Source organism: Loxodonta africana, chromosome 22 (assembly GCF_030014295.1).
Source record: "Loxodonta africana isolate mLoxAfr1 chromosome 22, mLoxAfr1.hap2, whole genome shotgun sequence".
Classification (NCBI taxonomy): Eukaryota; Metazoa; Chordata; class Mammalia; order Proboscidea; family Elephantidae; genus Loxodonta; species Loxodonta africana.
Window position 1 is genome coordinate 14,521,960 of NC_087363.1, and position 15,567 is coordinate 14,537,526.

General features: G+C 46.7%; 1 protein-coding gene across 3 annotated transcripts in view; it reads right to left on the reverse strand.

Annotated features, from left to right (window-relative positions):
- The window catches only part of FLNB (filamin B), a 162,228-nt gene that overhangs the window by 13,174 nt on the left and 133,487 nt on the right, over positions 1 to 15,567 (reverse strand). For all 3 annotated transcript variants that reach the window (XM_003410043.4, XM_003410042.4, XM_003410040.4), the window contains 8 exons: positions 15,311 to 15,469; positions 14,809 to 15,012; positions 13,642 to 13,794; positions 13,417 to 13,539; positions 6,480 to 6,746; positions 5,394 to 5,531; positions 3,835 to 3,950; positions 166 to 298 (listed from right to left, as the gene is read on the reverse strand). In XM_003410043.4, coding sequence (XP_003410091.2) covers positions 166 to 298; positions 3,835 to 3,950; positions 5,394 to 5,531; positions 6,480 to 6,746; positions 13,417 to 13,539; positions 13,642 to 13,794; positions 14,809 to 15,012; positions 15,311 to 15,469 — 1,293 coding nt within the window. The remainder of the gene's footprint in view (positions 1 to 165; positions 299 to 3,834; positions 3,951 to 5,393; positions 5,532 to 6,479; positions 6,747 to 13,416; positions 13,540 to 13,641; positions 13,795 to 14,808; positions 15,013 to 15,310; positions 15,470 to 15,567) is intronic.

The following is a 15,567-nucleotide window of genomic DNA, read 5'->3' on the forward strand; positions in this document are numbered from 1 at the left end:
CCTGCAAATGTTTATACCCTAATTTATAAACAATGTCTGGCTGCAGTAAGGGAACTCGGAGGCTGACTGGCAGTGATGAGTCTGACCAGTCCCCGTTGGGGTGCACACACACAGACCTGCTGGGAAGGGCCAGAGCTGTGGCCCGCACACTGAGCCCCGGCTTACCTGGCTCCAGCTGGGACACGTGGCACTCCTCCACGGCACCAGAGGGGCTGTGGACCTTGGCATCAATCTTGCCTTTTGCCCCATTCAGCCTGATAGCAAAGGAGGCTGGCTGGTTAACCTTTAATCCCGATTCCTGAGAATTCAATACATCAGACAGGTTATGGCCAACCCTCGGCGTTCCTGCTCAGTGGCACCCAAGACCCGACCCGAAACTCGGGGTGACAGTTTTCATGCAAACAGACCCAGAATGCTTTTCCACATAACATCTGGCAACAGAAGAGCAGGCGGGTGATAAGCACATCTCTAGCATTAGATACAAGAAAGCCAAGACATGCAGCACGGTCTGGCACCCCCAACCACCTTGAGTCAGGCGGTGTGGGTACAAGAGGTGGGTCCTGGGGTTGGAGACTTGAGACATCACGGTTGATAGGGCTGTAGTCTCAGCAAGCCAAGCAAGAGAGACCAGAAAACCCGTATCTTCTAGGCCTCCAAAATAAGGGGTCCTCTAAAAGGGGCCAGGTAGATGACAAAACCTCGCACTCATTCACATAAACAAAGTTTTATATCATTGTTGCTTTCTATCTCCAGGACCGGAAAGGGGAGAAGTTTTAATAAAACTGTGAAAGTATCCAAATGCAACGGAGGCAGTACTGTAGTCAGTTAAGAGTCAGCTGGACCCGGATTTACCATCAGTTCCTGGCTATATGACCAAGTTGTTTAATCTTTTTTGAGTCTCAGTTTTCTCATCTGTAAAAATGGGTACAACAGCAGAATCTACCTCAGCACTGCTGTGACGGTGACATGAGATTATGCCTGTAAACCACCCAGCACACAGAGCCTGGCCCTTACACAGCAAGGCTCCAGAACTCCAGCTTATCGTTAAACAGTAATGACCATTTACAAGTTCTCTGTACCCCAAAGGAAGGAACGAGAGAAGGAGAGATTTTGCTCTTTATTGGATCAGCTTCACTCTCCACGCTTGGTCTTAGAGACTACATCCCTTTCTGGGGTGCGAGGAGGAGATGAGAATTTCGAACGGCCAATCCTGAGTGGCAAAGCTTTACAAGCCAGCACTTTTGACTTAAATTTGGCTGGACAGCCAGTCCTGACCAGCGTTCTAAAGCAGTAGGACTCCCACTTCAACGTGCAGACAAATCAGCTGGGTTCGTGTAGAATGCAGGTTCTAATTCAGCGGGTCTGGGATTGGATTCCATGTTTCTAATAAGTTTCCAGGTGATGGTGAGGCTGCTGGCCCAAGGAAAGTATTTTAATAAATAAAACACACCACTGAAGTTGTGCTGTCTAATTTGGTAGTAACCAGCCATATGTTAGATTCCTGGTGGCACAGCAGTTAAGAGCTCGGCTGCTAACCAAAAGGTCAGCAGTTTGGATCCACAAGCCACTCCTTGGAAACCCTACGGGGCAGTTCTACTCTGTCCTACAGGGTCACTATGAGTCAGAATCGACTCGACAGCTATGGGTTTTAGCCATATGTGGCTAAGTATTTTTAAATTAAAATTAAACACAAAGAGAAATTCAGTCCCTTAGTCACAGTGGCCACATTTCAAGTGCTCAACAGCCACAGGTGGCTACTAACTACCATGATGGACAGTGGAGCTATGGAACATTTCCAACATTCTAGAAACATTCTATTGGACATCACTAATTTAGAGGTTATAGACTAGGAAGGGAAACTCTGGTGGTGTAGTGGTTAAGAACTACAGCTGCTAATCAAAAGGTCGGCAGTTCGAATCCACCAGGCACTCCTTGGAAACTCTATGGGGCAGTTCTACTCCGTCCTATAGGGTCGCTATGAGTCAGAATTGACTCGATGGCAACGGGTTTGGTTTTTTTGGTTAGACTAGGAAGGGAGGTCAGAACACAGAATTAAGGTGTCTTTGACTGATAGATCACCCCGATCTCACTCCCTGCCCCCATAAAGTGCTGATAGTCTCCAACTTTCTTTTAAAAAAGTCCTAAAAGCAAGGCAAAGCAATTCATGCTGCTCTTTCGTAACTGGCACCAGGTGCTGTCATGCAGGCCTCCAATAAATGTCTGAGGAATAATTTACGTATCACTGGGCATCAAATGACCCAGGAAGAACAGGCACGAGGCTGACACACATGTCCCTCCTGCCGGAGCAGGCTACCAATGCTCCATATACAGCCTGCCGTGTACTTATTCAAACATTTATGACCAAACTGTGATGAGAGGGCTGACTCTCAGAAATTTTCTCAAGAGGATTCCTCACCAGCTCCCTTCAGACAGAACCGTTTCTGTTACCTGAATCCACTTGCTGCTAAATCCTCAAGAGGGAGATAACCGCCTCGGAAGATTCCAAAGAAATCTTCGAGATGCAGGAAGGCAGCCCTCTGCCCTCAGTGAACACTAGGTTTATCTCCCTCCCTAGGTTTTAGTTACGTTGGCAACAAAAGAAACTTCTGTTAAGAAGCTTTTAAATGAAACACAAGAAAAACATCTGTGCCACGGAGACCAGTTAGTACCCCTGGAGCTCCCAGGATGAGACCTCTTCAATTTGGGGACCATGATCCTGCCGTGGGTTCCACTTTGATCCCTGACCTACCAACGGATGTGAGGAACAAGTGGTACCCCACTCCCCTCAGAGTAAGGCTAGAATTTTACATGTAAACCAAGTGTGCAGAACTAGGTCCAGGAGCACCAATCCTGAGACAAGACTGGGTTTGAAACCATTATTTTCAAGAACCAGGGAGCAGCTGTAGGGTATTTAGAAATCCCTTCAACCAGAAATCACATTCTGGGATTCAGGTGTTATTCGGCTACTGAATTGCTAGTCTCGATTCAGACACCTAATTATTCTTCAGTGTACTGAGCAAAGACCTAAAGGCGTCCTCAACTGTTGCTTAGTTTGGCTGAAGGCTCTAATAATAACTTGAATTAAATGGCCTGTTTAAGACAGGGAGAAAAGTGACATTTCCTAGCACCCCAATAAGTTGGATTATCCCACCATTTGCCACAATGTCAGGTTGGGGATCGAGGAGGCCATGGTAAAAGGCACAGGTTCTGGGACCAGAGAGATTGCGCTCTGCCTCATATTTGCTGGTTCCCTTATAGCCACAACCTCCCTGCACCTCAGTTTGCTCATCTTTAAAATGGGCTCAAGAGAATCTACTCACCAAGATGTTGTGAAGATTTAATGAGGTAACACTGATGAAGCTCTTAGCCCAGTTACTCTCAGCACACTTACTATAAATAAATCATCACAGTAAAAGAAACCGTAATTCACTTTCTTGAGGAAAAGGACGCCAACAACAGCAGGCTAAACCTCACTGGTCTGTTAGTTTTGTGTCTGTTTGGTTTTGAAAGCCCCCCTTATCCCTTAACCAATTATTAACAAGCCTCCTTTGTGTCCCTTAAATAAATACTTAAAAATAAACTTGTCCCCAAACACTGAGGTGCTCTTTTGCTGACTGTGGCTCTGTTTCGGCTTGCTCTAATAGTCCTCTGCCCTCCCTAAGTGTCTGGGGAGTTGGCTCTGCCAGGAGAAAGCTCCCCTACAACTGGCAACATCTGTGCTCAAGTGTGAAGGGGGCCCTGGGCACTAAAGCAGGAATTGAAGTGGCCTCAGGGGTCCAGGGGTCTCACTGGTCGGCCTGTGGCCACGGAGATGGATGCTTCCTTGTGTCTCACCTGAAGGCTCATAACAGTGAGGCGGCGGGCATCATCAGAAGGCGCAATGACGGGCACCAGGTAGGGGCTCTCAGGAATGTGCTCATCGTTGAACTTGATAGACACCTCGTAGTTACCTGTGGGGGCAGGAATGTCCTATCATTTCAGAGATCCCAGAAAGGTAGACCTCAAGTGGACCCTTCCTTCTCACCTAGGGCTAAAATGCCATCACAGAGACCCTGCCCTCCACCCATCACCCTCTGCTATAAACTGAATGGTATCCCCCACATATACATGTTGAGTTCCTGGTTCTTGTCCTGTGGATGTAGTCCTGCTTGGAAATGGGGTTTTTCTTGTGTTGTGTCGATGAGGCACATCTGTGTAGGGTGCACCCTAAACCCAATCACTTTTGAGTTACAGAAAGACCAGAATAGACTCAGAGACACACGGAGGAAGACAGATGCCATACGAAGACTGTCTCCAAGCCAGGGAATGTCAAGGAACCAGGGAACACCCAGGGATGTGGACAGGAGAGGATCACAGCTGAGACCTTGATGTGAACTTCTAGCCTCTAGAACCAGGAGAAAATAAGCATCTGTTCTTTCAAGTCACCAGCTTGTGTTATTTGTGTTAAAGCTGTACTAGGACACCCGCTGTGCATGGAGCCACACCCCCTGGTCATGGCCAATAGATTGAAGGGAGGTCACCTTTCTTACTGGGCAAGGGCAGGGATTCTTAACCTGGGTCCGCAGGGACCCCACAGGGTCTGTGTATAGAACTCAGGGGCTCCCTGGACTTGAATGGGGAAAAATGACATCCTAATTTTCACTAACCTCTAACTGAAACTTAGCATGTCCTTCCATTAGAAATGTTGACAAGACACCACAGCACATTAGAAGTACCTATGACTCTATCACCAATAGAACCACAGATATTTTTATATCACTTCACAGTTCTTAGATACCTTGACCCATCATTTATACTCATCACCACTTTGAAATTGGGGTAATTCACAGATGGTACTCTGATCTTATGATTTAATGTGTTCATGAAGAGGCATACGTATTGCCATATCATATATTTATTTGTTCTTTTAGTAGTTTGATAACTGTATTTTAATATAAATTTATTTCTTTTATAATCTGATGTATTTTATTGCAAAATGTTACTCTGAGAGTGGTCCCCATAGGCTTCCCAGATGCCAGGAGGGTCCGTACGCATAAGGCAAAGAACCCCCCTTCTAGGACTCTCAGATGCTGAGACCTCTGTTCTAGGCAGCCCCAACCAGCCCTGAGCAGTGATGGGCAGAGAGAGGCTGGTCAGTGGAAAGAATGAAGCAGTTGAATGAAAGCACAAAGCAGAGAGACAAACAGAAAAGGACAAACAAGGAGACGAGCATAGGAATTCCTGCCCCTTTGAGGCCTGGCTGTGTTTCCTGCAACTGGACTTCTAGGGGGCTTCCCACATGCCCATGCAAATAAGCTCCTCATTTACTCAGCTAGCTTCATGGGTTTCTGTTCCATGACACCTAACTATCCCTCAACAAGGAAAATGTCCTTAGTTGGCTCTTGAGTACATACCAGGCTCTTGGGCAATATAAGACACACCACATGATCCGTTTTTATGGTCATCGAACGTAATCTCGGCCTTGCTGGGGCCCTCAACAGCGATGGACAGGCCCCCGGCGCCTGCTTCCCGGGTCCAGATGCTGAACTCGGCTGAAAGCAAGCAAACACATGGGTAGTGACCGAGCCCAGTATGGACTCCTGTCCCTTCTTGTTAAACCTGCAGTGCTGGGTTTAGTTTGTTGCCAACCCCTTCCTCTTTCCCTAAGCCCAAGCAGGACTCAAGCAAGGACCATCACTGAGATTTCCTAAGTACCACCAGTGAGTCCGTGGTACAGCTGGTGTCCTTCTGATACACCCAAACCAAGCCAGAAGAAGATGAGAATGTTCAGTATTTTCCACAGATCTTCCCACCAGCAACCACCCTGGAAGGAACCCTTATGATTGGTTTTGTAGAATTCTACCATGTTCCACAGAATATGCGCCCTGCAAGATCTCTGCAAACAGCTTTATTACTCTGCTCCCTCTTAGAGACTCTCAACGACACTAATAAACTACAGGCTCCGAGGAGGCCCGATTAAGAAACTGTTTGTCTTTGGGCAAGCTAGCGACCCCCAACTTTTCAAAAAGAATGCCCCTTAACACCACCTGTGGCGGTTAATTTTATGTGTCAACTTGGCTAGGCCGTGTGGCACCCAGTTGACTCTAAGTCACCTCTGGGTGGGCCTGATCCAATCAGTCAAAGGCCTTAAGAGCAATAACGGAGGCTTCTGAGAAGAAAAGGATTCTGCCTCAAGACTGTAACGTAGATATCCTGCTGGCGTTTCCAGCCCACTTGGCCTATGGATTTCGGACTTGTCAGCCTCCACAATCGCATGAGCCAATTTCTTAAAATAAACCTCTCACTCTTCTCCCCGCTGCCGGCCCCGGCTACATATATCCAGTTGGCTGTTTCTCTGGAGAACCCTGACTAATACACCACCCATGAGAATCACACACAAGACGTCTCCTCTTTAGAACACAGTGGAGGACACAGGGTGCTCACACAGCCCAGGCTCAGCCCTTACTCTTCTCAAGTACGAGCCCCACTTGAACGCTCACCTGGCACTCCCGCTTCTCCCCTCTCCAGGCCGGGGCCTCCTGCCCGCACCTTGTGGGCACCCCCCTCGCCGAGCGGCCCCACAGTGAACTGGAAGGGACTGCCCGTGACGTGCTGACCGCAGTACTTGACGCTGACCGTGTGAACGCCCATTTCCTGGGGCACAAACCGGACGCAGTGTGAGTTCTTCCCCACGGGCACAATCTCTGCCTCAGTCACGCGGCCTGAAGGGCTGGTGACGTGGGCCGACATGTCACTGCTGTCAATTTCTGAAAGGGGGCAGGAGGTAGGGGGAAAAGAGAGGAGAGTCAGGACAGCAGCTTGAGTAGGGCAGAACACGTGGGGCAAGCAGCCGAAGGCAAGGTGGGCACTGCCCAGTGGGTGTGGGCTGTCTGGGCTTCCCCTGTTCAAGCTGGATGCCTCCCGACCCCTCGAGCCCCTGAGCTGCTGTGGTCAGCGTGGAGTGAGCAGAGCCCTATGGGCACCCAATGCAGAGAGCATTCCTGGGGCATTGATACTTCCTTGCCCCACTAAGTATTTTTACAGGCTTCGCAGCTGGAGCTGAGTTAATCCCACAGGGTAGCTTTAAACTACAGCCCGAGCTGACTGCTACAGAGTGTAAAACAAAAATGCAGCAGCTCAGATATTTCTAGCCCAAAGGTAACACCTGGACATCTCTCATGCTGATAGAGGCTCGTTCCATAGGTAGGCAAGGATAGAACATCAGGAGCTGTCATCCCTTACTGCCAAGAAGCTTTGGTGTTTCTTTTGAGCAACAAGACAAAATGCACTTAGAGAAAAAGGTGAACACACATCAGCTCCAATGGCAAAGGGAAACCATGCATGAGCAAAGCTTTCAGCAAACTGAAGATCAGAGGCTACACGCTCAGAGAAGCAATGCCTCCAGTCACTACACGAGAAAGCAGACCACAACTGCTCCACTCAAGGTGTGGGTGTCATGCTCTCAACTGTGCCTACACTGATGAGGTGCAGACAGGCGCACTGCATGCTGGGTAATGAAGCAATGACGTCACCTACAGCCAGTATGAAACTGCACCCTCCAGCCCTACAGAAAGTAGGTTGAGCAGTTCATAACTTTGGGCCCTGAGGACAGAGAAAGGAAAGGTGGTTAAGGAGTGGGTCACCCCACAGGGCCTGGGGCTCTGAGGATGGCTGGAGGCTGGTGAGCTCCCCTCTATTCTAGCTGATGAGAGAAGAAGGATCACCTGGGTAATGAGAGGGAAAGTGAGTCTCATCAAGCGTCATCTGGTACCTTATGAAACAGATGCAAAAATCCTCGACAAAATACTAGTGAACAGAATCCAACAGCATATTAAAAGAGTTATACACCGTGACCAAGTGGGATTTATCCCAGGAATGCAGGGATGGTTCAACATTAGAAAATCAATCAACATAATACACTGCATCAATAGAACAAAGGAAAAGAACCACATGATCGTCTCCTCCATGGATACAGAAAAAGCATTTGATAAAATCAATACCCTTTCTTGATGAAAACCCTAAAGAAGATTGGAATAGAGGGGAAATTTCTCAATATGATCCAGGGCATATATGAAAAGTCATCAGCCAACGTTACACTTAACCGAGAAAGACTGAGAGCTTTCCCCTTGAAATTGGGAACAAGACAAGGTACCCGCTCTCACCACTTCTATTCAATATTGTATTAGAAGTCCTAGCCAGAGCAGTAAGACAATAAATAAATAAATAAATAAAAGGTACCTAGATTGGAAAAGAAGATGTATGATTATCTCTATTCGCATATGATACAATCTTATATATAGAAAATCCCAAAGAGTCCACAAGAAAACTCCTAGAGCTAATAGAGGAATTTAGCAAAGTTGCAGAGTATAAGGTCAACAAATGAAAATCAGCTGGGTTTCTACACACCACCAGTGAGAAATCTAAAAGGGAAATTTGGGAAACAACTCCATTTACAGTAGCATCTCAGAGAATAAAATACCTAGGAATAAATCTAACTAGGGATGTGAAGGGCTTATACAATGAAAACTATAAAACACAGCTGAAAGAGATTAAAGAAGACTGAAATAAATGGAAAGATGTTCCATGTTTATGGGCTGGAAGACTTAATATTGTTAAGATGTCAATACTACCCAAAGCAATCTATAGATCCAACATAATCTCAATCAAAATACTAACAGCCTTCTGTACAGAAACAGAAAAACAAATCCTCAACTTTATATGGAATGGCAAGTGGCCCCAGATAGCTAAAACAGTGCTGAAAGAAAAGAACAAAGTAAGAGGACTAACACTTACTGATTTTAAAACATACTATACAGCTACAGTAATCAAAATAGTCTGGTACTGGTATAACAATAGACACACAGACCAATGGAACAGAATTGAGAGTCCAGAAATAAACCCACACATCTATGGTTAACTGATTTTTGACAGGGTGCAAAGTCCATTCAATGGAAGAAAACAGTCTCTTCAATAAATGATGCTGGGAAAACTGGAGTTCCACATGCAGAAAAATGAAACAGGATCCATGCATCACACCATACACAAAAACAAATTCCAAATGGATTAAAAACCTAAAGGTGCAAACCAAAACCATAAAATTCTTAGAAGAACAAGCAGGGGCAACGGTGTCAGGCCTAGCTTTCAACAATAGATTACTTAATAACAAAAGCGTAAACAGCAAAAGACAAAATAAATGGGACCTCATAAAAATTAAGAATTTTTGTTCACCAAGACTTCACCAAAAAAGTAAAAAGACAGGCTAGGAGAATATCTTTGGAAACCATATATCTTTCAAAAATCTAATAACCAAAATATATAGAAAACTTTGACAACAACAAAAAACAACCCAGTCATAAAACGGGCAAAGGACTTGAATAAACGTTTCACCAAAGAGGACATTCAAATGGTCACCAAACACATGAAAAGATGTTCAGCATCATTAGTCATCAGAAAGATGCAAATCAAAACTACAATGAGATACCATTTCACTCCCACTAGGATGGCTAAGATAAAAAAAACAGAAAATAACAAATGTTGGCGAGGATGCGAGGAAATTACAATACTTATCCATTGCTGATGGGAATGCAAAATGGTACAGCCATTGTGGAAAACAGTATGTTGATTCCTCAAAAAGGTAAAAATGGAACTACCATATGACCCAGCAATTCTACTCTTAAGAATATATGCAAAAGACTTGAAAGTAGAGACTCTAAAAGAGACCCCAATGTTCACTGCAGCACTGTTCACAATAGCCAAAAGGTGGAAGACAACCTAAATGTCCATCGCCAGATGAATAGATAAACAAAATGTGGTACATACATACAGTGGAATACTACTCAGCTAGTAGGCGAAAAATGAAGTCTTGAAACATGCTACAGTGTGGAAGGAGCTTGAAGACATTATGCTGAAACAGAAGGACAAATATTCTATGACCTCACTTATATAAAAAGACAAGAAAAGAGAAATGTATAGAGACCAACATTTATTAGTGGTTGCCAGGGGCCGGAGGAAGGGGGAAAGGGGAATTAACGGTGATGGAAAAATTGCTTTGTTTAAGGGTAGGGTTGCATAGCCGATTATGGTAACTGCTGTCAATAATTTGTACACTTGTAAAAAGTGGAACTGGTAAAAGTTGTGTGATAGATATATTTACAACAACAAACAAAAAGAGTAGCTACAAAGGCTGCTTATGTACAACCAAACACTTCATGGGACTTGGATCCTTGGTTTGGAGCTCTAGGGTCATGGTTTCATGGGACATCCCAGTTTATTGGCCTAATAATGTGTTTAGTGCTTCTGTTCTCCCTCCTAGTTTGTTGTGTAGTACCTGGGGTCTTAAAAGCTTGCAAGTGACCATCCAAGGCACAGCAACTGGTCTCTATTCACCTGGAGCAATGGAGGATGAAGGAGAGTCAGGAATAGGAGAAGGATATGGAATGTGTGGCTAACTGCCTCCATGAACAATTGCCTCCTTTGCCATGAGACCAAAAGAATTGGATGGTACCATTACTGAACGTTTTGATCAAAGATTCCATAGAAGAATCCTGATCAAAACGGAGAAAATTAAGAACAGGATTTCAAATTTTTATGGGTTCCAGACTTCCGATAGTCATGGAGGCTGGGTGAAGCCCTGAAACTATTGCCGTGTGATAATCTTTAAACCTTACACCAAAAATATCTCCTGAAGTCATCTTACTACCAAACAACAATTTAGCTTAACTAGTAAAAAAGGTCTGCCTTGAGCATTATGTTCTTTTAAGAACCATCTCTATGGGATCAAATTGACAACAGCAACTAGAAAGATCAGATGGGAACCTTAGGGGGCAGTGAGTTTATGTTAATGGGGGAGAACAACTCAGAAAAGGAGGGTGCGAATGGTTGCACAACTCAAAGAATGTAGTTAATATCACTAAATTGTACACATAGAAACTGTTGAATTCGTGTATATTTTGCTGTGTACATACTCAACAACAAAACAATAAATAAAATTAAAACAAACAAACAAAGAGTCAGCTGGTACCAATAACTGAAAAGAGTAACAAACTGATCAAGACGCAGGAAAAGACTTAAAAGAAGGGCTGTTGTTGATAGTTTCTGCCAAGTCGGCCTTGACTCACAGCCACACCACGTACAACAGAATGAAACCCTGCCCAGTCATTGTATCGCACAATATTCTGTTTTGATCCACAGAGTTTTCACTGGCTAATTTTCAGAATAACCAGCCCTTTTTCCCTAATCTGTCTTAGTCTGGAAGCTCCACTGAAACCTATCTGGTATTTGAAATATGGTGGCATAGCCTCCAGCATCACGGCGACATGCAAACCTCCATAGTCCAACAAAGATGCTCACCAGTTCCTCAAGAAACAAACAGGCGAAGGGAACAGAAGAGAGAGTTCGCAAAATAAAAAAGTAAAGCAAACGAAAATACGGTCCAAGTCATTAGTAAGCTGAGAAATGGAATTGGATGCCATATTTTTCCATCAGACTGGCCAAAGTGAGCACAAAAGCCAGTGCCCAGGGCTGGTGAGGGATGTACGGAAATGGGCACTGACACTTTCTGGAGGGTTGTCTGCCAAGGCATCTGAAATGGATTGGCCCAGCAATCCAATTCCTGGGTATCCATGCCGCCGTGACAGCCTGAGCACGCGATGGCCACTGTCCCAGCTGCACTGATTACAGGCGTTGGGGGCTGAAATGAGTGTACCTAGAAGGAGACGGTCCAATGAAGCACGGTCATCTGGACGTGAAGAAGAATATCATATAGGTATAAAAAGATGATGTGCAAGTACAGGCAATTCTCATTACCGCAGACTTGCCTACTCACTAACACTCATATGCAACTCCCAGGTCAATACCTACAGCACTTCTGTGGTCGTCTGCAGACGTGCACGAATGGCAGAAAACTTGAGTTGCTGGTACGCGCATTCCCAGCTGAGGCTGAAGCCAGGCTGGTTCAGAGTCCACAGGGACTTTATAGAACACGTAATTGCTGCTAGCTTCCAGGAGTCAGTTCCAGACTCCTGGTGACCCACACACAAAGGGGCTGGACTGTTGTAATCCATAGGGTTTTCAGTGGCTGATGTTTTGGAAATAGATTATCAGGCCTTTCATCATAGTCTGTATTCATCTGGAAGCTGCTGAAAGCTGTTCGGCAGCACAGCAACACACAAACCTCCACAACAGGCGGATGGGTGTTGGCCACGCATTAGGTCCACTGGCCAAGAATCAAACCTGGGTCTCCAACGTGGGAGGCAAGAGCTCTACCACTGAACTACCCTGACTCCTTAGAGAACATAAGTACCATGAATAACGAGAATCAACTGTATACTTTTTGGCATGGAACAATGCCTACAATATAGAGGGTGAGAAGTGGTACAGTGTGTAGATTGTGATTGATCGATGGAAACTGAGCGTTCGTGTCTCTGCGGGTGTTGGTTTGCGGAGCCCAGATCTATGCCTCAAACATGAACAGTCATTGCCCTAGATGGCAGGATACACGGTGGCACTTACTTTCTCCATTTTTGAGCACACAGACTCTATGATTACAAGCACCAATATGGCCCTTTGTAAGTGATTCCGTTCCCCTAAGACAGCAATGGGGCTTCTACCGCACTCAACACGTGGCCGAGGTTGACATGCCTACCCTGGAAAAACCCGGCAGATGGAACGGAAAGGCATAGTGCATAGAGCTGCTGCACGCCATGTAGGAGAAACAGCCCCTCTCCAGGACATCGCGACGTGGGCTTCATCTGAGGATGATACAGATTCTCCTTCTCCGCAGTATGTGCATAATTTCTCAACATGTGCCAACTTCTGGGCAGAGGAGCCCCAAAGCCTTCACTGACACAGTGCTTCCTCTTTTGGAGGATTCTTTATGGAAAGAGCCACTCTGCAGACAGACTATGGCCTGTGACTGCTGCTCATTTAGTGCCATGAGGAGCAATTCGTAGCCAAAGGGCTAGCTGTGGTCCACCCAGCCTGGCAGCACAGCTTGTTCTAATTTTACGATGGAAGGGAATGAATGGAAATACCTGAAGGCTGCCTCTAGGTTGCTACTTCTTACATACTTCCAGACACTGACACCAGCAGGGCCAACTGTCTCACTGATACCGTTCTATTTGACAGATTGTAAATCTAAAATTGAGAATCCCATCTATTTTCCCCCCATGTGACAAAACAAAGCTGTTTTCATCTGGAAAAAGAAAAACTTAGCATGTAAACAGATTTATTTGCCTTGAATGGGCACCTGTGCCAAAAAAAAAAAGTAATAAAATAAAAAATAACGCTAAAAAAAAGAAAAAGATCACACACAGCTGACTTAGATACTCTGTCTGGACCCATGCCTGGAGTTGGTTTCCCAATGGTGGCCACTGCCCTGACCCATTCCCAAGGGCCAGTGCCCCAGGCTGCCCTGACCTGTGAGCCCCTCCTGCCCACCTGGGATTTTCAGGTTCAGGTCACAGATGCTCCCGACAGTGGCCACAGACGGGGCCCGACTTGTGCGGGTGATGCTCTCCTTGACTCTTCCCTCCCCGCTGATCTTCACGGTAAATGGGCTCCCTGCAAGAAGTGAGAAGGCCCTCGTGAGCGGGCCAGAGGCTGTGGCATGATAGTGACAGAAAACCCTAGCATCAGACAGGAAGGAGAGGGGACTACACATACCGGGCACATGCTCGTCAGCAAATTTGGTGGAGACAATGTAGACCCCGGGCACAGTAGGGAAGTAGGAGACCTTGCAGGTGCCGTCCTCCAGGTCCTCTGTTTGGATGTCCACTTTGCTGGGGCCTTCCACCGCCAAGGATATGCCGCCGTAACCTGCAACACAGCAGCCATGGGGAAGGAGAGCTCGATGGATGCAGAAAGCACAGCTGGCCCCTGGAGGTGAAACTGCTATTTCCAGACAGCAGAAAGAAATGGCAGCCCCTGCTGCACAGCCCCGGGGAAGAAGGCTCTGAGACGTCCTAGAGTGAAACAACCGGCTGAACGTGGCTTTGACGCTAGCAGAACCCTCGTCTCAAGGAGATATACTACTATCCCACGGAGTGAGTGTCCTGCAGAGCCCATGGAAAAGACACTGCCCACCTGCCTCCAAGAAGAGCATCCACTGCCTCGGGGCTTTACTGCTAGCCACAGGCCTGGTCATCTGAATTTTTAAAGAGCCTCCAGCTGCCTCTGATGTCCAGCCAGAGAACCACTAAGTCAGCTGCTCTGAAGGTATACAGCATCAAGAATCAACAGGGAACATCTACCCATTAGGAGCAGGAACTCTCCAGCCGTCTCTCTTGGGAACATGACTATGTCTACAATTCACAAATGTAGCAGTCACTCAGAAGACAGATGATGAAGACACGGGGGTGGCACACTTAGGAGAGTCCCAGCCTAACTCAAACCACCTCCGAGCGAGAACACACAGAGATTCCTCATTTCCACGAAAGCACTGCTCAACTGAACACAACGCCGGCCAGCTGGCCTGACATTCTTTGCTTTGGGATGAGTCCAGGAGACCCTGGGAAACTGAAAGCAATGGTGGGAGGGAGTATGGATAAGAAAACAGGGATCTGAGAGTGACTGTGGCCAGGGGTTCAAACACCAGACGCAGATGGGACCGATGACCCTTGTGAGCCTCAGTTTATCCATCAATAAAACAGAGTAATATCTACTTCACCAGCTGTCAGGAGGCTTAAATGACAATGCAAGTGTAAGGATCTACAACTTGGAAGATGCTCAGAAAGAAAAGGTGCCGGTAGAATGAGAAGATAAAGCAGCCTGACCAAAAAGCAGCAGTTTCCTCCAGCTCTGGGCCTGTCCCCTGGGACCACTTCCACAGACCTGCATCCCTCGTGTCCACAATGAAGTCAGACATCTCGAAAGTCCGGCCTTCTGACAGGCCTCGGCCGTAGACTTTGGCTCTGCGGGCATCACCAATCTCCGACTGGACCACCACGATAGACACAGGGCTGTTGGCCACATGGTTGCCGTTCTTCTTGATGCTGACCAGGTGTTCGCCTACCTCCCGAGGGATGAAGGAGATGCCTGGACCAGAGCAGAGATCGGAGGTTTGTAAGGGTGGAAGGGGTGGAAGAGACGAGTGGGAGGGAGACACACTCCCAAAAATGGAAACATGACTTCCTTTGTGACTTTCCAGCAACCCAGAGTGTCCAGAGCTCTGGTCAACATCATGGAGCAGAAATGCACTTGGACTTTTGTCATGCGTGTGACCCAGCAGGTTTATCACATCACACACCCCGATGAGCTATATTCCCTATGACAGGACTGCAGGACTCCCCATCCTCCCACCCAAGCTGTCCCGGCCCCAGCCCAGAAGGCTCACCGATATGGTTGTTGGGCAGCCTCTTGAGGAGACAGGGCTCGTCACGGCCAGACGGGGCCTTGATGCTGGCCGTCAGGGTGCTGAGGTCGGTCTCACTAATATCAAGCAGGAAGTCGGCTGCAGAGCCCAACTTCACCTGGGAGCAGCGCCTGCTGTCATCTGGGAACAGCCCCCCACAGCTCACGTTACATGTTGCTCACCCTCACGCCACATGCCACTTTAACAGGTAAGATGTAATTACCCAGCGTTAAGTGAAA